Source organism: Strongylocentrotus purpuratus, unplaced genomic scaffold, assembly GCF_000002235.5.
Source record: "Strongylocentrotus purpuratus isolate Spur 01 unplaced genomic scaffold, Spur_5.0 spur5_scaffold_5, whole genome shotgun sequence".
Lineage (NCBI taxonomy): Eukaryota > Metazoa > Echinodermata > Echinoidea > Camarodonta > Strongylocentrotidae > Strongylocentrotus > Strongylocentrotus purpuratus.
In genome coordinates, this window is record NW_022145611.1 from 16,189,004 (window position 1) to 16,210,568 (window position 21,565).

The following is a 21,565-nucleotide window of genomic DNA, read 5'->3' on the forward strand; positions in this document are numbered from 1 at the left end:
ACCAACAATAGCATTGGAAATGGGCGATGAGATCATTTGAAGAATGCTTTCATTTTAAAAATGAAATTGAAAATTGAAAGATGTTTCAAAACCAAGTTGTATGAATTTGAGAATTCCAACAAAATTTGAATGAATGCTGATGCGAGAATAGAGGGGGTTAGAATTGATATGTAACACTGTGTATATGTACCACCGTCTTTGTATTATTATTATTATTAATTTCAAATGATTGTGATCATAATTGTTATGATGAAGATATATTCTGTTCCGTGACACAGTCTGAAGGCTCATGGTATACATTTTGACACTTTAATTACCATCTCATTATCAGGAGAGTCTATTAATTTGTGAAAAGTATTATGTGATAAACAGATATGTAATAGAACCTTACATGCACTGGCCATGAAGTAATGAACTCATTCTGATGGATGAAATTTACAATGTAATTCTGCTTTCATTAATATTTGTGTCACATATTTTGAAAAGAGGTGAAATATTTGATTGTTTTTAATATTTGTGTCACATATTTGAAGAAAGAGGGGATATTCCCAGCTTCTGTGGGGGAAAATTCTTGTCTTTTTCCTCACTCCCACTTACTATTCCATTTCAGAATGTTGTCATAACGTTGGCTCAGCACGAAAATATACGCAAGTGAGGCTTGGAAAGCCAAATGGGCATTACAGACAATTTTAAAATATGATTACTTCAATGTCCTTTTTGCTTTTCAGTCGCATTTGCTCCACGAATGCCCTTTTTGCTGCAAACTGACATTCTGTTTGTCCCCTTTTCAGATTTTGTGGAAATATATGAGATGTGTGTAGCTATTAAGTAAGCTTTCATTTTCAATTTGGGACTTTGGATTGTCTCATTTTGTCTTTCTTTTCATGAGATTGTTAGTAAGATTAACCTCCAATATGACATTTTTTTCCTTTCTCGTCAATAGAAGGACTGTTATTTTAAAATGGCAATCTTTGTTTTGTGGGTTATCATTATAGTATGATTTTTTGTTTTCTCTTTCTATTTCAAGAGATATATAATTGTACAGAGATGAATGTGAGTGATTGTGAATCAATCACAGAAAAAATGAGCAGTGTTGTTAAAATGATTGTACAGATTTTTGTCAAAATAATGAAGAGTAAAAAAAAAAATACAAAATCGACTTTTTGTTCACAAAGTAAAGTGTAAAGATGGTATGAATGATGGAGAAATAGATGATTTTAAAAATGCTAAGTAAAGATGAAACTTATAAGCTGTAATCTTTGTTTAATTATTTTATTTCCTTGAGTTTTGTTTTTTCAAAATCTTCTCAACTTGGACTGGGTCCTACTCTGTGTTGATCTGCATGTAAAGCATGTGGAGATTAGTTTTGTGTCAAAAAGTAAAGGAATAAATTATTCCACAGACAAAAAAAACAACAATTATATGCTATTGGAATTGAGTTTTCTTTGCCTCACAGTTTTGTTCTGATTGGAAAGTTAGCAGTGAGAAAGTGGGAGAGATATGGTTATGTATATTTGATTTTAATTTGTTGGTAAGAACATATGTATGTGTTGGTGCTCTGGAAGTGGCTGTATAAGATATAATGAAATGGTGTTATGTAAGAGAGAGAAACAAAGTGAGAGTGAAAGTGATAGCTAGATGAATAAAAAGGATAAATCAAAATTACCTATAGTAGGCATAGCAAAATAAAGCTCCCCCCCCCCCTCCAAAAAAAGAAGCAAAAACGATTGTGTAATGAGAAGGTTTTTTAAATATCACAATATGCATATATGGATATCATGTGTAGGAATTTTTAAAGATTATCAAACTGAAGTTTAACAAATAATGTCAAAAAATTAACACTTCGATGAAAAGATGCCCATTTGCATGATAATAATTAAAAATAGACTTGAATATCATTTTAAGACAAACATTTGCATCCATTGTACAACAAAATGTGTCACTGTTTACCATATTGATAAGTGTATGACATTAATACGAAATTACAATCTCATAGTCATTTCTTTGTCTTCTTGACTAAAGACAACCAAGAGTAACCTATAACTTTTGAAATAAAGGGAAACAAAAGCATATTTCTAATTTGGCATGCAAAATAGATTATTTTGCATCCCTCTTAGTTTTCATTTTGGAAGATAAGGAATTCAGAATTATCAGCATTTTTTTTTCATCAACTAAAATCAACAAAAGTTGATGAAGTAAATTTGTGGATACTGTCCTTCAAGCTCTTAGGACAATCAGAACCCAAGGACATTCATTCGGTGGCGTCTCCTCTTTTCAGATCTTGCATCGGTCCAATAAATCTCAAGTTTAATTGACAAATGATCTTGCATACTTTCACTTATACTGCGCTTCATTTAGGACCTTTTCAGAAGCGGTTACTGTCTCGTCGTTCCACCATTATCTAGGAATTCAGTCGTAATGTATAGATTTGAATGTAGGATATAAACCTGTTCATTCTCTGCTCGTTTCCTGTATGGGTCCAGTCGCTCCCCTCTCTTATTTGATGCTAGGATAATCTATCAATTAAGTTTGCATTTGTGACTTTTCTTTAGCAGTATTTTTCTCTTTTACTTTTTTGTTTGTGGTTAGAATCGCTCTCTATTTTACAGCAATTGTTTGTCTGCTTTTTTTTGTACATATCCCTTCGGAATTTAAACTTTTAAAAACCAGGTCCTAATTCTATGATCTGTCTCTGTCTCTATAGATCTGTCAGAATGTCTCTATCTTTATTCTATTAATATGTTTTCCTTTTCTCTTTTCACCCCTTATCTCCTTTCCATAGTTCTCTTTATTTTTCTTCCTTACTCATTTCCTTTCTATTATGCACTCTTCTTTGTTTGTTGTTACCCTCTCCGTATATATGATTATGTGCTTGTCTATCTGCGTTTATTATTCTCTCCAAATGCTTATCTATCCTTTCTGCACCCCCACCTCTCTCCCTTTTTTGTATCTCTTTCTCTCTCCCTCTCTTTCTCTCTCTCTCTCTCTCTCTTTCTCTCTTTTTCTATCTTTGTCTCTCTCTGTCTCTCTATTTATTTCTCTTTCACTCTCTCACTCTTTCTCTTCTCTGCCTCTCTCTCTTCTTTTTTTCTCCTCTCAGTGTTATTTCTACCCCTCTCTCGTTTTTCCTCATCTTTCCATCCATCTTTCAATCTATCTGTCCATTTCCTTCATATTCTTCTACTAAAACTTCATCTCTTAGCAACCAACTCCATCCTCTGCCCACTCACCCTGCCGTCTCTCCTCTCTTCTCCTCTCTCGCCCCCATTCATCCACATATCAGTCAATTACTCTCCATCTAATACACCCATCTATTTGTCCTCCGCCCCCTAATGAAATGCTTGGGTGATGCGGTGTCTTCCAGAGGTCATTCTCCCCGCATCTCTGCATCCTCCGCCTCTCAAGAAATTAGCCCGGTCCTGCCTACTGGAGTCTCCCTAATCAGCCCCAAATGAGAGCCCTAACCATAATGATGGATGTCACATTAAGGGCCCATAACTGTCCAAGAATATTTAGAAATCTTTAAGAATTCCTCCAAAGTTAAGATGCTTTTATGGGCAGGGGTAATCATACAAGGGATGGGGGAGGGGTAGCAAATGACACCAAGTGAAAGGAGGTAAGAAATTTGAATTTTGCAGTATATACTTCATCAAGAATCAACCAGTAAAGGTGGAGTACAGTCTAGAATATACAGTAAACTTGATATCACCATGTTTACTACATCAAAGTAACACATATGTGAAATTCAGTCAACATCTTTTCTTTTCCAAGAAAAAAATGCATATTTTGTTACAATTATCTTTTGTTTTGAGCAGGGGGGGGGGGGGGGTGTCCTACCTTTCATTTTTTACCTCTCCCTCCTCTCTTGCTCCCAATGAATCTCTGCAGAGCTTTTGTTGATACCCTTTAAACAGCTTTGCCTGTCCATCCATTAATTTGTGTACTGTACAGTGTCTTTCTGTCACAATTGTATTTAATCTAATTTGTCTCATCAGCTACATATTAATGCATTGTGTCATTGATTAATTATGCTGCATAGTAGTATGGAAATGTGTTATACAAAAAAAATGTTCTCTCTTTCTCTTTCTCTCTTTCTCCCTCTCCCCCCCCCCCCTCTCTCTCTCTCTCTCTCTCTCTCTCTCTCTCTCTCTCTCTCTCTCTGTCTTTCCCTGTATGTATGTATGTATGTCTGTAAAAAAGCTACAAATTAAACAAAATATCTTTCTTTACTTAATGATCTCTGCCTCTCTCTTTCTTCCTCCCCTCTTCATCTCTTCCTCTATATATTTCTCTAATGTATTCATGAGTTATCTCTTCAAAAGCTTTAATATTTGATCTAATTGACTGGCTTTTCAGTGATACTTCCTCTGATCTTCATCCTCTGACAATCTATGTCCCCTAATCACACCTAAAATAATGAAATTTCTTTAAAATGCAACAACAGCTCTATAAATACCATCAGAGGATACACATTCTAAATGATGCAGACAAAAGCAAATCAAATTCATGTTTATAGTAGTTCCTGTTTAGTATTTCTCTCACACAAATATTGTTCTTGGAAAACTGTTTTGTTCTTATAAATTCAAATAGCATTCTATAAAAACAAATTAGGTGAATTTATCAAAATGCAACCAGTATATCATTTTGCAAACTATAAAAACAAATATTGAAGGAATGTAACACATACTTAGTCATAGGTAATCCATGAAATATTTTAAAATGTGTTTCAAAACAATCTATATATTGTGAAAGTAAATCGTCCTTTAGGAAATGAAATATTACCTGTGACAAAAGTTACTCCCTGTCTGACAGGAAGGCTGAACATATGTTTTTATTTCTATTGAAATTAAATATATGCACCACATCCAAACAGAAAGTACGGTCCACAAAAATACCTTTTCCCCATTTTGCACCAAGTCTTCTACTTGCTTAAAAAGCAAACTGTTTGCATCTGACTTACGAGTCCAGCTGTACACTCATTAATGTTACCACCTGAAAACTCCCAAATATTATACAATTTTGATTTCTAAGAATTTCAATGATACACATAATGCATACAAATTTTAGGTAATCCACATTAAGTATCAATATTCATCTCTGAAAGCTGCCAATTTGAGGAGCTAAAACTTTAAATTTCTGATTATAAGTACTCTTTGATATGTAGGATGAAATTACTTGGGATAAAACCTTGAACCAACAGAAAGCAACAGTATGCAAATCAAATCTAAACAGATTAATATGAATAAACCAATCTAAATAGAGATAGGGATAAACAAACTTGAACAGTTGGTTTATTTAGTGACATCAAAAAAGATAGATCCTTTATTCTTTCTCCAATTCTGACATCTCCATCACAATCAACCATGCCTGCCAAACCAAAATGGGTCAATTGATTTAAATTTGGGACTAAATTTGGTTGACCCACTTTCATTAGGGAGGATGGGAGGGAGCGGGACAATTGACACTTCAAAGGCAGCGAAACGTATCAACGTGAGCAAGCTTATAGACGGTCGGTTGCTGCTTTGATAAAGGTAGAGTGGAACGCTTACAATGTGTCACATAAATTGATGAATTTATTCGTAATGGTTGTCGACGATCTGCTCCCCACATTAACATCAATAAAGGAAAGATGGGTAGTTTTATGATCATCTTTTTTCATACACATATCTAAAGCCTTTGTGTTGTAAACATTTTGTTGTTGTTTGATGTCATTGTTTAGTTGTATTAAATGAGAGGTGAAACATCCCTTACATTCCCCTTTCTTTATCTAAACTATGAAACGTTTTCAAACTCCTATCATTTCTTTACACCAAAGATTTCATGTAAAATGCCCCTTTTGATAGTTTAAAATGTAAGAAAAAAGGATCACATTATTCGCTTACCGGTACTTTTTGAACATTACCACTAATAGACATAAGACATCTCTTTCAACCTCCAATATCCAGAATATGAGGTACATGAATTTCACAAGACTCTCATTCTAATGTAACTAAACCTGGGTTTCCTTTAATGTTAAAGGTCATCACCCGCAAGTGTTATGTCGGTTAGTGACGGGTGATGTTGCAATGTTTGGTTTTATTAAATTAAGCAATTGAGAGAATTACAGGTGAAAAACAGCTTGCACATGAAAAAACACTTTTTTTAAGTATCTAATAAATGAAGAATTAGGACATAGGTTGCAAAAATGTATTGCTTGTTTAACAGGTAGCAAGTTAAGATCAAAATCGCTATTAAACAGAGAGGAGGAAAAGAATACTTTAAAAAAAACCTATTTGAATAGAACAAGTAAAATCTTAACATCAATCAATTTCAAAATAAATAAACCACCTCAAAGCCTTAAAATGTCATATCATCCAATGCGCCTAAATGTCATCTGTTGAGAGCCAGAATGATGTTAGGTTAAATCTTCAAATACAGATTTAATACTTTTTTAGTTCTAAATAAAGGATATTATAATGAAAACTATAAACTAATAAAGTCAGAGTGAATACACTGAACAATACTTCAACATTGAGGAGCAAACTCTGTTTAATTGCATCACATACAGGTAATTTTGATGAAATAATCTGTAGGCCTCACACCTATATAACAATGTTGGCATTGCCTTCATGTGACAGACTTTATTGAATCCATATATATATATATATATATATATATATATATATATATATATATATATATATATATATATATACTTAATTAAAGTAGATCCAAACACCTTAGCAGCTCTCTACATTACTTCTTTTCAGTTGATGATGTAATATGCATTTACAAGAGCAGCTCATCTTTTATTAATCTCAAATCTATCATCACTTCTACATTAATTTCTTCATAAAAGAAAAATAAGAATAAGGATACTGTCAATAATAAAAAATAAAGTAATATCCTTCACTGAATTTTGTTTAACCCAAAACATGTTTATTGGTAGAAAACCACTCTTTGGCATGTGTGTTTGACCAGAACCGCAGGTCGGTTTTGGCAAACCGTTCCGATACTTTCATCCAATTGTCCTCTTCCCAGCTTGCATTAACCGCTGTCACTCTTCGTAAATTTGCAGAAAATTTCATTTAAACTGCGGGACTTGTGGCGCACAAAATGTTGCACCAAATAGGAGCATGTCAAACGGTGGGCGGCTCGAGGAAACAGATTGGACAAATTATTGTCTCTTTATAGGGGCCGGGGCATTGTAGCTCAGCAGAGAAAACCTGAGTCACGGTGGACCATTTGTGGAACTTTGATTGACAAATGACACACTTAGCATGTTCAAGGACATTCAATAAAAAGTATATTTACCTTTAATTTTGAAGGATTTTTCATCATAAGTAACAATCACATTTAATAATTGCAGAAAAAAACAACTGACAGATACCGTCATTTGTTTGAGGGTTCAGGTCAGTAAATAACTGAATTAAAGGAAAGTTCTGGCACATATATTAATTTGATCAATCAACCTTTTTGATATGAAAAATAAAAGTGGATAAATTGAGCAGTAAACTGCTTGATGTGCGTAGTATTCAAACGTTTGAGGCATGGACACTGTCACAAGTTGAAACAAAATTAGCCTTATTATTTCTAGTACTTTTTTGTTTTTGTTTTGGGTCTTTCAAGGATGTTGTGTAAATGTAGTAGGGGGAGAAAAAAAACTTATAAATAACAGTATAACTTTTAGAGGGCAATACTTTATCCACAGTTTGTATTCATTGGTAAATGATCTACAGGATCAAGTTGTGAAATAAGAAAGAATGGAGAAAAAACTTGTCATAATATAAGAGAAGTAGATTCAGTAGGCATCAAATTTGTAAACAGTATTCACTAATATCATATTAATTCCAGTGGATCCTTCCATTTCCACAGGTTTATCTTTTTTTTAAGAATTAAAAAACCCATCATACTGGATAATTATGTATACTTTCTATTTCACAACTTTAAACCATTGAAAATGTATTATATTATTGAATGATGAATTGTATATCTGATTTCTTGTCATAATTACTGTTCTGTTGGAAATGAAAAATAAAACTGAAACTGAAACTGAAGACAATCGGTCAAACATAAACTATCAAGAGAAATATTTACTGAAAATTTGTTTTCTTCATTGATAAGTCAAACATATATATCTCCCTTGGAAATAAAATTCATGGTACAAATATTGGTTACTAATTTTGGAAGAAGACATGTGTTACAGACATGGTGGTCATGGCCCTCCATTTCTGTTGATAATTGCTATTCTTAAAAAGCTGGTATTGCTGATTTCTTTTTTAGGTTGCCCATTTGTTCTTGCTTTGCTAATATGGGACATGTTGCCTTCCCCCGATTCTCTTTCCAGCAATCTTCTCTGTGTATATTGTGTTTTCTATCCTTTATGTATATGCTTAAATCCTTTCTGTATAAACATGTGACTAAATTGCGGTCAGATTTTAAGCTAATAGAACATCCTCAAATACATTTCATGAATCTCATCCATCTTGAAAAACAAGATACCCGGAACATTGCCAACTCAACATAAAATACATTTAACACAATTGATGAATATCATTTGCTCAGCTTTTATATATCAAACTTTTCCACAATTCGAATATTCATGTTCTCTCAGTTTAAACAGACTTGTATAATTTGAAGTTTTAGAACAATAGTTACAAAATCACAAGAATCAAGGTGGTTTTAGCTAGTGAAATAACCCTGCATGATGAAATTCTGTTTGCTGATCTACTCACTCAGATAACAAAAAGTACACCATTCTCTCACATTTACCTGTACTGCAACTATACTTCTAGTAATCAATTCATACATATACCATTTTATCATTTCCCCCCATCATTTGATTATTTCTATCAACCTTTGTTCAGTTCTACTGAAAGTTCTCTCCTGTGGTATTCTGTATTCCTTTGATTCCATTGATTGTACCACCCCCTCCCCCCTTCTCTCTTCAAAGCTTTCTCTTTACTTTGGATATACAAGCACTGAACAAGAGAGGGGGCTATTGCAATAAATCAGACAATGCTTGTTCTGATTTCAAGAGGGATTCACACATTTAGCTGAGTGCAATCAAATCACATCAACCCTCAAAACGATGTAAGTTGATATTATTCCGATCTCCCTTTTCCAAGCTTTCTCTTTACTTTGGATATACAAGCACTGAACAACAGAGGGGGCTATTGCAATACATCAGACAAGGCTTGTTCTGATTTCAAGAAGGATTACAGTAACACATTTTGCTAAGTGCAATCAAATCACATCAACCCTCAAAATGGTATCATTTGGGAATATTCCAAGAACAACACCATACATACGGGTAAAAGATTCATGGAAAATGTAAAATCATACATTCAGGTAAACAAAGCCATTTACACACACACACACAAACATAACGTGCTAATTACGAATGATATAACATGATGATGATCTTTTACCACACATATACATGTACAACCAATAATAATTGAGTTGAGCATCTCACTGCAAAGTCCCTTTACAATTTACATATTGCGGTAACACAGGACGGAGTTACACTTACGTTTTCAATATTGCATTACAGTACCCACAATGATTACAACAGCAGCATGGGTATCTCATTGTCTTAAACGGTATCAAAGGTACAATGTTGACATCAAATACAAAATATAAGTGGTTGTGCACAAATCTATCTTATTTTACTAATAATGTAGGAAAGGTATAACCCCCCTCCAAAATCCTGTCATTTAATGCAAATCTTTTAGTTTGTTTGAAATTTAGAATAAATGGTTTGCTTGTTCAATTTTCCTTTTCTCCATCCTTTTTGACAATCTAGAAATTCTGTGAAACTTTTAATTATTATTGTTGGAAAACTGCAGTACTGTAGAGCTTGCCAAGGTTATTACAAATATTTGCCACCTAGAAAAATATGTTTAGTCTATGATAAAATTTGATAAATACTGTTATCAAATGATCTCTTTCATGGCTTACTTTGAACGGTACTGAAGTTGAAATAATCATTCAAACGTGTTAATTTCTAGTTCACATTAACATCCAACACTGGAAATAGACCATATGATATTTAAGACACTTTTACAAGTTCATTACTTTACAAAAATAGCTCTATATTTAGTCAAGATTCACAGGTGCATTTAACTGTATCTTCTTATGGTTGTGCAAAAAGTAACCTTTTCTCAAAGTTGATAAACCGTATGAGACTTTCACTTTCTCATAGTAATTATCATTTATATTTTGAACAAATATTATGATTATTTTTAAAAACTATACTGCACATTACTTTTCTGTCTTTCTGGCAAATGTACAAAGAAAATCTGAGCCTAAAGCTCTCATCACTACTGTATAACTATTTTCTGGAGAAAATAATTTGGAATGAATTTGTATCATGTCATAAATTGAAGCATCAGAAAGTAACATTAACAAATTAAACCTAACTAGCTATAAACATTCAACCTGAAATTGTTTATTTTATTAAGTTTCTCTCTTTCTCTCTCTTAGATATACTCTTGCACATTGTTACACATTCATCGCGTATAAATCACACTTTTACATTTGAAAGACATTGGTGCATGGCAGGCACGTAGAATCATGTTTGCTTGCACAATTGGTACCGTCATATGAAATATAAATATCTTAAAACAACTACGATTCATCACTTTCATTCTATCTTTCAGCTTCAGAATAAAAATAATTCTATCTCTATATATACTTTGTCAAGCCAATTGTATTCCTGAAGATAGTATTTTGATACATGGACTCAAATAATATAATTTGAAGAGCAGTTGTGCAAAATTCACAAGCAAACATAACCTTCTTAATAAACCAGTATGTTAATGAACATACATACTCTGCGGTTTATTAAGTCACATTGCATTTCATCTTGAGAAACTGGCCATCAACAAAATATTCCATCTCGTACATCTTAAAATAATTTACAAGTGCTATAACTGGATGTAACAAAATGTTACATGTACATGCACATAAAAAAACATTTAGATAATATTCTATGGACAGTTATCTGACAGATGATTGTTCAGAAGAAAATAGATAGTGGTATGTAATATTGCATGAATGGTTTGTTGGAGGTCATAGGTCAAGGGTCAAGGGTCACGTCCCATCACCTGTACTATCTGCAGATGGAATCGCTAGGTCTTCTTTGAGCTGTGTCATCAAATGCCTCATCCTTCCCTGTTCAATTCAAAGTTAGAAAATAAGCGTGAATGTTTTGGCTGGTATTCACTTATTGATATTAAGTATATGTTTTTTTTAAATGAATTCATGTGATGATTAAATCAATTTTTATTTTGACCTCTTTCACTTGTTTAATTGAAGAATTCCAACACATTCTTTTTAAGTCCTGGCTTCCAAACAAAATTTGATTGGATGGTATGGTTCTGGTAATAACTAAAACTGACATTCTCACAGATATTAACTGAATTACTCCAAGTGATTAAGACGTCAAATAAATAACATCATTCAATTTAACTACTACTACTACTACCACTACCACTACTTCTACTTCTACTACCATCACCACCACTACCATACTACTACTACTATCCTATACTATACTACTACTACTACTACTACTACTACTACTACTACTACTACTACTACTACTACTACTACTTCTACTACTATTATTACTGCTACTACTACTACTTCTTCTACTGCTACTAATTCTACTACTGTTACTACCACTACTACTACCACTACTACTACAATCACCACCATCTATGATTGCAATTATTAACACCGAAGTAATAGTACCATAAATGAAAAGATGATAATGCTTGTACTAACCTCATCCAGTCTGCCTTTATTCTTGTCTATGTGTGATTCAAAAACCTGCTTGAGGACTGTGTTAGTGAAGATACCTCTATTCAAGACATCATTGGTTACATCCGTCACAAACTCAAGGTATCTCAACTCTTCTTCCCTGCAGAAAAGATCGACAAATAAATAAAACAATACTCTTAATATTCCTCTTTCATAAATCATTACTCCCTGTCTTCATCCTCTACTACCCCAATTTAAATTTTCTTGAGCCCTGAAACACTAAAACTGCCACACTTGTGTTTTTTGTGTTCTATACATATTCTACTGTGACAAATGTTAACTGTGGCAACCCACTCTTTGTTCCATTAATCTACAAAAGCAAGCAAAGGGTTAATATTTTACCTGGGTAAAAATATACTTTTCAAAAGGCCAACAAAATGAAAATCAATGCACATCTTGAGCAGAAATGTTAATGCCAATATACTCTTTGACCTTCCCTGTGTAATCTGAACTTCCATCGAGTTAAACAAATGATGAATTAAAGAAGAAAAAAAAATTTCAACACAAGGAACTATTATGTACTTCCAGTCACACAGCATACCAGATTCCAAAGTCAATTATGTTTTTTTCCAAAATATCATTTTTATAAAGTTTACAACTTTAGGCCATCCTTCCTTGTTGATTTTTCTTTACAGCATTTGGTAATACATGCTGTAAAAATTGCTCTGTGGAAAATACAAATATCTATTCCAATCTTCCTCTTATGCATTCATGTAAGAATAGCACTTACTCTTCTTGCATTCTCTTTGATACTTGATCTGGAGTTCTGTACGTCATGGAAGCAAGCTCAGACCTGAAATGGAAAAGTTTGATTGATATCATCCAGGGAGCTTCCTATTCAACAGTGAATATGCTGTATGCTGTATTTCTTAATTCTTGTATTAAAGGGTCTTTGCAAAGAAACACTGGCATCTATTTATCTGAAAGGTCAATTAGAGGCACTGCTAACTTACTTTATAGTTCTCATAGCTTAGTGTGTGTATTCTTCATATTACAATGGTCCCAATCACCAGTGAAAGTTTCAGACTCTGACTTTCTCATGCAATCACCATTAGGACTGCAATATCAAGTTCCCATAAACATCTAGATTCCTTTAGATTTCATCCAATAAAATTCAGCTATAAAATGATTTCTTTTTGCATTAAACTTATTGATATACATAAAATGAAGAAGAAAAAAATGGTTTTCCAGGAATATAGAAGAAACAATATGCCCATTAAAAGCTTACAATCTACATCGATTTAATTGTTGTAAATGAGATATAAGTTCTCTAAAAAATGTTTACCTGAGTGACTGATTGCCATAGCTGACATTCAAATCTTTGGTTCCACCTAGAGGAGGTCTTGTGCCTTTCCTGGACGGCTTGAGACTAGACGACATTGGTCTCAGCTCATCCTCCTCTCCATCGTTCAGTTCAAGGGTTTGGACCCTCATCGCTTGCTCCTCCACCCATCTTAGGTGATCCTCGGCCCTCTGGTGACGGGCGTTCTCTCGCCGGTCACGCTCTTCTAACTCCTCAAGCTGCTCTCTTGAATGCAGGGTTCTGTATTTGCAGGGGGAAGGATGGATGGGGTTAATGCTCGTTAACAAAGAGGTTCAGAACTCAGAAGGAAACAAATCTATAATGTGTACTGTAGAAGGATTTTTTCCTTAAAAGCTACAATATTGATAGCCAAAGGTATTTCCTATTCCTCAAGCTGCTCTTTTGAATGCAGGGTTCTGGTTTTGCAGGGGGAGGATAGGGTTAATTCTTTTTGATTAAGAGGTTCAGAACTCAGAAGGAAACAAATCTATAATGTGTACTGTAGAAGAATTTTTTCCTTAAAAGCTACAATATGGATAGCTTGAGATATTTCCTACTCTGCTGTATTGGCTTTTTCGACAAAGGGACAAAGGGCTAATCCTCTTTAAGAACATGTTTAACTTTGAGGAGAAAAATCCCCATGTTTCAATATGAACAGGTTTTGAACTTGAAAGCTACAGAAATTATTTCTCTGGAAATATATACCGTAGTTACTTTAGTAGTATGACCCCTTTGCAATATCAAGTTATAAGGCTTTGAATGGCATCATTTTGTGCCATCACACACTGATTCTTTATATAATTTTGGATGGCCTTGAGTGTGATTTAAGAATATATTGTCATAGCGAGAGCAATATTAATAGAGTATCACATAATAACAAAACCATACAATATTATTATTATTATCTATATCAGGCTGACTAGCAAAATAACAAAATTTGACTCTATAATCAAGCAATATTGTATCAACAATTGAAGTTCCCAGATGACAGAGCAATACAAAAACAATATTGATCTGTCATCCTGTTACTGCGCTTAAGATATTAAAAACACTAATTTATTGTATCACTTGGAAGCCTTAATAGTATGTAGATAATCATACCTTGTATTGTTTTCATCCCACTGTTGTTCTCTCTCTGATCTCCCGGTATCGTTAGGTCCTTTTGTGCTCCCTTTCCTCTTAGGTGCATTATAATTCTTAGACTGAGAAAGTCTCGATGTTGCTGTTGTCTTTAAAGTTCTAGGCGTGAACAGCTTCCTGGACTCTGTAAACTTATCGGCTCGCTTATCTAAAATGTCCGCGGACTCCTTCCTCGGCGTTCGGCTCTGGTATTCCAAGGTCATTGTTCCTTGCATGTCATTATTCTTAGTGTTTCTGTATTGGTTTGAAGTATTGTAGAGATGTGATTGGCTGGTGCGCGGCCTGTTGGCGTCTGAGTATGCACTGTGAGGGCGGTATGGCTGCGGAGTCATTGAAGCATGTCGAGGACCACGCTGTTCAGAAATTCCGTACTTTGTAAGATCCTCATCCAAGTCCTAATAATAAAAGAAGATAAACCCAAAAATATTCAATAAAAAGTGACAACTTTTTCATCTTTTTCTGATGTAACCATTTAATGATAGCAAAATGTATTCTTATGAATCTTATGTAAGGGTCACCTCAAAACACACCCAAAGATAAAAGATTTATCAATGCAAGGTATATAAACTAGAAAACACAACTAAAAAGATATGTTCAGGTAAATCACATTCATATCGTGATTGATTTAAGAATTATTTAAATTACCACTTTCATACATTATATACCAAACAACAAAGGATGAACGTGATGTAAATATCATACATGTTTAGAAATAAGCTCCCATCTTGCCCCAAATTGTGAATACCCATCTCACCCCATCACAACATTACAAACAATTTTGATTAAAACATATAATACATTTCTTTTCACCAATTCTGCGCACTACAGAGTAAACATCAGATCAGAGATGGTGACACAATTTGTCTTACCTTGCGAATCAGTACTGTTGCTCTAAATCTTACTTGATGACATTTCTCATAAGAAAAATAATGATTAATGAAAAAAGTAATGAGTTTCCTGATATTGTGTACATGAAGACTAAGTGTTTATTCCCATTATGCCATATGTCCTATCCTACCCCTTTCCCCTCCAGTTCACTGATCATTATAAAAAACTAAATTGTAGAATCTTTGGAGGGAAAAAGAAAACTTAGGCTTTCCCATAAAACAAAAGAAAACAAAATCAATGATACCAACAATCATATTTTTTATTAAAAAAGGAATCACATAACTAAAACTTTTATTCTAGAATAGAATGGGTTGTATATGTGAAGGGTGTCATAATTTGAAGGAGTGAAACAGGATAATGTAAAGTGGAGCTTGCTTCCTATTGCAAAATGGAATGTTTACAGGTTCAATCACTGACTGTGATGTTATGCAAATTAAAAAGAGAAAGTATGTGGGTAAAGAATGCAGGGCACTGTGTCATGCACCTGTATTCATCCTCTGTTGCAGGTATGTCTCATCGTCTATCATGGACAATGGAAAGTTGAGTGCCAGGTATTGTTTTTGGAGTACAAAATCTGTTCACTTACCAGTAGGGATTTCATGTATTGACCTCTATACTCATTTCATGCATACCTTTTCAACAAAATTTCCCTTGACCACTAATGACATAGCAACAACTAATGTATGCAAAGCAGATTCTATTCATAGAGAGGACTTGTGGACACACATAATCTTTCCTGACAGAGCAACTTCATCTTGCATTCATAACAAGTGAATAAAACGGCTCGACAGCCAGCTCTTGGGGGTATAGCAGCCACTTATGTTTACCCAGATATAAAAAAGCACTACTAATGAGATCACAGCAGAGGGGATATCTTCTTTTCCCAAGAAGAAGAGATACCAGTACATAAGAAAGTAGTGACTTACATCATGTGTAAAGGATGGAAATTTTTGGTGGTCGTGTTGGAATAGTGAACACAAACCAGCATGTGATGGTGAGTAACTGATTTTCTTTCTTTCATAAGTGGTGTCTTATTCATATATGTGCGTGTGTGTGTTTTTTTATTAGAGAAACTTAATACTTAAATGTTGAAGCATTTGTTTATATTTTTACAGTCTTCAGTTTATGTCTGATGCTATATGGAGTGATGTATGTACTGATAAAAATGTGTTCACTTGATCAGATACACTGCATGTACATGAAATGAAAAATGGCACTAAAAAATGCACAATGTTATCTGGCAGAACCCCATACAGCTAATGGCTATGAGGTGACTTCCTAGTTAAAAACTCTTATGGGATTTACAAAGGAGCAAGTTCTCACGCTATCAAGGTATGAAAACGGCTAATTAAAGGAATTATGTTGGACTAAGATGTTGGATCATCCTATATTTTTGTTGTTCTGATTTTTGTTGATATCCTGCAGGTTATGGCTGTTAATAACACCGCCTCATTATTATTTCCATGAATGAAAAGAAGGGTATGGCATCATCAATCTATTAAACTTACTAGATCAGGGTCATTCATTGCTGTGGTGTTCCTAGAAGCAGGCCGGGATGATGTTTTCTTCTGACCTTGTAATTTCTTTCTCTGCTTGTCCATGGCTTGCCTCTTCAACTGGTCTTTTTCTGAAATAATGAAAGGAAAATATTTTGTAAACAATATAATGAGAGAACTGATCAATCTGTGCACATCAGTCATCACTTATAATTGCTCCTGTATTTAAAGATAAAGTTGAGTTCTGGTCATGCGATTGCATTGTGAAAGAAACGTTGTGAGATCGATCAGAAACGGTTGATCATCTAGCATATAAGTATTGGTGTGTACTGCAAGATTCTGGAATCATCAAAATGATAAGAAATTTGGCCAAATCTTGGTAAAGTTACAAGCACTTTTCACAGAAAGATGCATATGGGACTACGCGATATCTATCCAGGCCGGATCGATGATTATTTACCAAATATATCAATTAGTAGGCAGTTTCCCGGCTTCCATTTCATTTTTTGAGAGGGGGCGTTTCCAAAACTGGTCTATACCTTTAAGATCTACATTTACTACCTTTATCCCACACTGATGATGAAAGATGTGGTTAATTTGTCAGATGCAGTCCTTTGTGAAAAAAGTGTGGATTTCAATGCCACTGCATTTCATTAAGCAACATTATTGAAAATCTTTAAAAAGTGATTCTGATTTCACACTTTAAATACTAATTATACATTTGTGATGGCTGATTTCATAGATTTAAATATTCTTTTGGTAATAAGGAGTATTTTCTTCAGGTCTACTTACTGATTGTACTCGATGTCCATGACTTGGGCAATGAAGAATCAATACGAGCTGTTAACAAGAAAAAGAAAGAGGAAATAATGTAGGAAAACGTATGAGGGGTGTAAACTTTCTTTTGCAAATATGATAAAATGCAAACAAGATTTACCACATCAAATGAATTGATGAATAGACAACCCACCCCCCAACAAAAAGCAACAACAACAAACAAACAAGAACAAATTGAAGAAAAATATAAAAAATTAACACCAATTTATGTGACTTGATAGCAATTAACACAAGAGACAATATGCTGTGATACAACATTCAAGTTTTAATTGAAGCAAATAGTAATTACCACTTGTGGAATATAAACACTTACATGTTTATGAAAAGATGATGAAAAGATGATGACACCTGGTGCGTCATATCTCAGTGGACTAACTCTAACTGCTTAAGTTGGAGTCAAATCTGGACTAAAGTTAGTATGCTTTATTGAATCCATGGATGCTAGAAAATACTTTGAACAATACTTACATTTGGCTGAACCTAGCTTCTTATAGTGGACGTTAAGACCGTTGATAACATCATTCTGGTTGAGTACACACTTGTTGTTTGATGAATATGCTGCATTGAAGGGAAATAAAATGACTCTCTAGGTCTCTTTTCATCTTTCTCTAGTCTTAAATCTAAGTTTGATAACCACAATTACTTGCACATTCTGTGAGTTTACTCTTTGGATTAAGAGATGATATTGACTGGCTTTGAGGGGAATATGATATTTAATTACCTAATATAGCTTGTGCAAGCTGTAAATGTCGAAGGTAAAGTACATCATATTATCTGAAATAATGAAAATGTCAATATTACTTTTATTCCTCCACTTCATACTACATGTACCAATAGTATACTTATACCAAGTGAAGTATATCAAAAATAATAAAAATGAAGAAAAATTGGAGAAAAAAATTCTCAAACTTTCACTAACTCATTTCTCTGTTGAAAAACTTGAAAAAGGGTAGATTTTCCTTTCAATGTTGAGATGGAAGAGAATTAAAAAGAAGACTTACGACTGCTCTTCAAAGACAGCTGTCCTTTATCGAACCCTTTAACAGATACTGGTCTGGGCGGGATGGCAGGTGTTGGTGTAGCTAAGAACAAAAGAGAAAAGGGAGAAAAATTAGTAAATTTTCATCTGAAATCTAATGGTCAGTTCTCTGTTCCTTATCCTGACTAACACTACAACCATACTTGAAATAAAAAGGAGAATACAATTTAATTTTGCCTGATATTAATTAAACAGTGATGTGTACAACAGGTTTTATTTTTATTCTTGACTTTTGGCAAATTTGACAAGCTGCTGAGATGAACAAAAGTGATATCGCACAATGTAGATCTAGATCAGAAATTGATGAATCTGATGATATCTTGGCAATTAGATTTTGGCAAAAACAACCATGGTTAACAATATTAACAATAGGTCATGAAAAATTCATCTAAGGAATTCTTCTGGTGTACAGTAGAATGTTGTTAGTTTGAATCAATTAACTAACAGTTAATTGAAATGTTTGCTGTGCCAACAGGCAACACACGTACACAATTAATTATCTCAAGACTCACTCGCACACACACACACACACACACACCGCCCTGGCCTTGGCCCCTACGTAGATTAAGACACAGACGCACACACTCAGAACATCAGTTTAATAAACAGACTTTTTTAAAGCTCTTTTAAAGATTATTCAAGGACATAACAATACATTATCTATCATCTAGCATAGGTAAGTGTAACATTCTACAAGAAGTCAAATCAAGACTACATGATGATAATGATGTCAAGTCAAGATATATGATTAGATCTAAGTCAAGACCTGCAATTTGCTTTTTTAATTTTTAATTAATAAATTAATGTGTGGAATATTTTTCGAATGTTAAGAATTTTATCTCAAATGTTAATGAATATTCATCACTAATTTCCCCGCTACAAGAACCTTAGTTTGAGCATGAGCTGATAAAAGCACTCGTCTCAATGACAATGTTACTTGTCAGAATTGCCTGGCCTGAGCCGAGCTGATGTCTGATGAAAATGATAGACCTAGATCTACTTGATAGCTGATCACTGACAACATGCAACAACAAACATCATAATTGGTACATGGGACCACATTCACCCATATATCGCCCGTTAATATTTCGAATTCACCATGAAAATATCATTACCTCTTGGAAAATCGGGTTTCGCCATGTCAAGCACAACTGTTTCTCTCACGAACTTCAAAATTTCATCAAGACTTCACATAAGGAAAATGTCAAAGATCCGATTATCGCTGTAAAGCTTCGCAAATATTTGCTCATAATTTTGGCTAAAACTATGAAGAGGGCGTTTCACGAAAATAAAAATCGAGCTTGCGCATGCGCAAGGGACGCGTGGCTATGGTAACATTTCTGTCAAGAATGGTTGCGGAGTTACACGGATAAAATAATGATAAGCTGTATATTGTTCAATTCATGTCTTCTCCTTCTTCTTCTTCTGATTAAGTCTGCCTCCTTCAATTGACTGCAGATTCTTGCAAACTATGTGCGTGTGTGTTTCAACCGCAATTTATGTCTAGAGTCTAGAGTGATATGATAGGCCCCATATTTACAAATATTTGAAGCTCATGATTGTTTGGAGGAAGACATAGTTTTGTCAAAAAGTCATAAAGTCATCTCTCTTTACGTCAAAAAGAATAATTCTTTGAGAAAAAATAAATAAATGGACGATTACGTAGAATATTAGGGGATAAACTAGCTAAAGGCAAAACAAAAATCAATACAATTACATAATAGTGAGTGAAGAGCAAAATTTCATGCAAAGTGCGGGTCGGTTCTTTTTCCCATTTTGTATTGTATAAAATATATTGGTATTATTGATTCTGTTTAGTCTTGCCACTGTGTATTACTAGTTTTTTTTATTAGCGTTTTTTCCCTTTTTTTAGAGAGAGAGAGATAAAGTCGCTACGCGTAATACATGGTCGATCTTGTTTATAACGTTGATTGATTGGTGAAATCATTCGTTGATTCGTTGATTGATTTATTAATCTTTGATTTTATTCGTCAAATATATAAACGTTAAAACATGATATATAAAATAAGAGAGAGAGAGAGAGAATGAATTGACAGAGGTGTCAAAATATCAAACCAACTGCACCGGACCACGACACCACGGTGATGGTAGTTTATGGATGACATGGATAGCTGAATTTTAAAATCGGGTCCAATAAAAACTGGATATACATATAAGATGAGCATTTCGCTTTTATTGATAATGATGTAAAATTAATGTAATCATAATCCAAAAGAAAAGATGGAAGAGAAATGAAACGTTTAAATCCTTTAACATAATCATCCGTAGCTTTGTTTTCATATTCCATCTTTCCAAGACTGCTGTACATTACTTTTATTAAAGAAACATTGTACTAAGAAAAACGTAAATGTTTACGTTTTTACTTCATCGTCTAACGGTGTGGGGTCCAAGCGAATGATAAGGCCTCATATAAGAATCCCTGGTTTTTAGCTTTTAAAACCCCGAAAACGCCTCTCCTCTCATATTTTTTTCCCACTTTTCAGACAAGTTTTGCCTGAGATTAGGTCTAAACTCACTGTTTGTTATGTTATAGATGTTATACATGCGTGACATAATAATAGCTGTAATATGACGGAATCATCAATTCCTCATTTAAGTCATTTTGAGACCATTAAAATACAGAAAATAAAAAGTTTATGCAAAACACATTCACAGGAGACTGTTGAAAATGACAATAATTTAAATAACACCTTGGCTCGATGTGAATCAAGATGATTGCTCGACAATCAAACATAAGTTCATCGTTATAATTATAAATTAAAGGCTTTCGTGATTTTGTCTCTTAATGGAAGAGGGAGGCATACTTGAACTTGGAGAATACAGGTAAGTGGTGTGTACATGTGTTATAGTCGATTTTAAAACGACAAACGAACCACTCGTCACTGAGCATTGCTGTTTTGTGAAATGAAGATGATTTTGCGCGAATTTGGATAACCCAAGCTATATCATGCTTGACGCTCAGATTCCTATACATAACTAATTTCAGAAAATGGCACAGATGAAAGCACGGTATACATATCAAAATTTTGAAGA

The 21,565-nt window shown here is 33.9% G+C and overlaps 1 protein-coding gene across 1 annotated transcript; it reads right to left on the bottom strand.

Moving 5' to 3' along the window:
• Window positions 1-8,526: 8,526 nt before the first annotated feature.
• Window positions 8,527-19,808, bottom strand: LOC757224 (spermatogenesis-associated protein 7 homolog). The gene is made up of 10 exons (XM_011675668.2): window positions 19,627-19,808; window positions 18,474-18,554; window positions 17,941-18,030; window positions 17,428-17,475; window positions 16,648-16,766; window positions 14,213-14,646; window positions 13,094-13,351; window positions 12,539-12,601; window positions 11,773-11,908; window positions 8,527-11,157 (listed from the first exon to the last, which is right to left on the bottom strand). Exons 1-10 carry the CDS (start codon window positions 19,649-19,651, stop codon window positions 11,077-11,079), a joined length of 1,335 nt encoding a protein of 444 aa, XP_011673970.2. The 5' UTR covers window positions 19,652-19,808; the 3' UTR covers window positions 8,527-11,076.
• Between the last annotated feature and the right edge of the window lie 1,757 nt (window positions 19,809-21,565).

Bases quoted from the DNA above. Each gene is read 5' to 3' on its own strand.
- LOC757224 (XM_011675668.2), bottom strand. From the start codon at position 19,651: ATGGCGAAACCCGATTTTCCAAGAG. The intron at 18,031-18,473 runs GTAAGTCTTCTT...CCTTCAATGCAG, and splicing joins GCTGTCTTTGAAGAGCAGTC to CATATTCATCAAACAACAAG. The intron at 13,352-14,212 runs GTATGATTATCT...CTGCAAATACAG, and splicing joins TGGGATGAAAACAATACAAG to AACCCTGCATTCAAGAGAGC.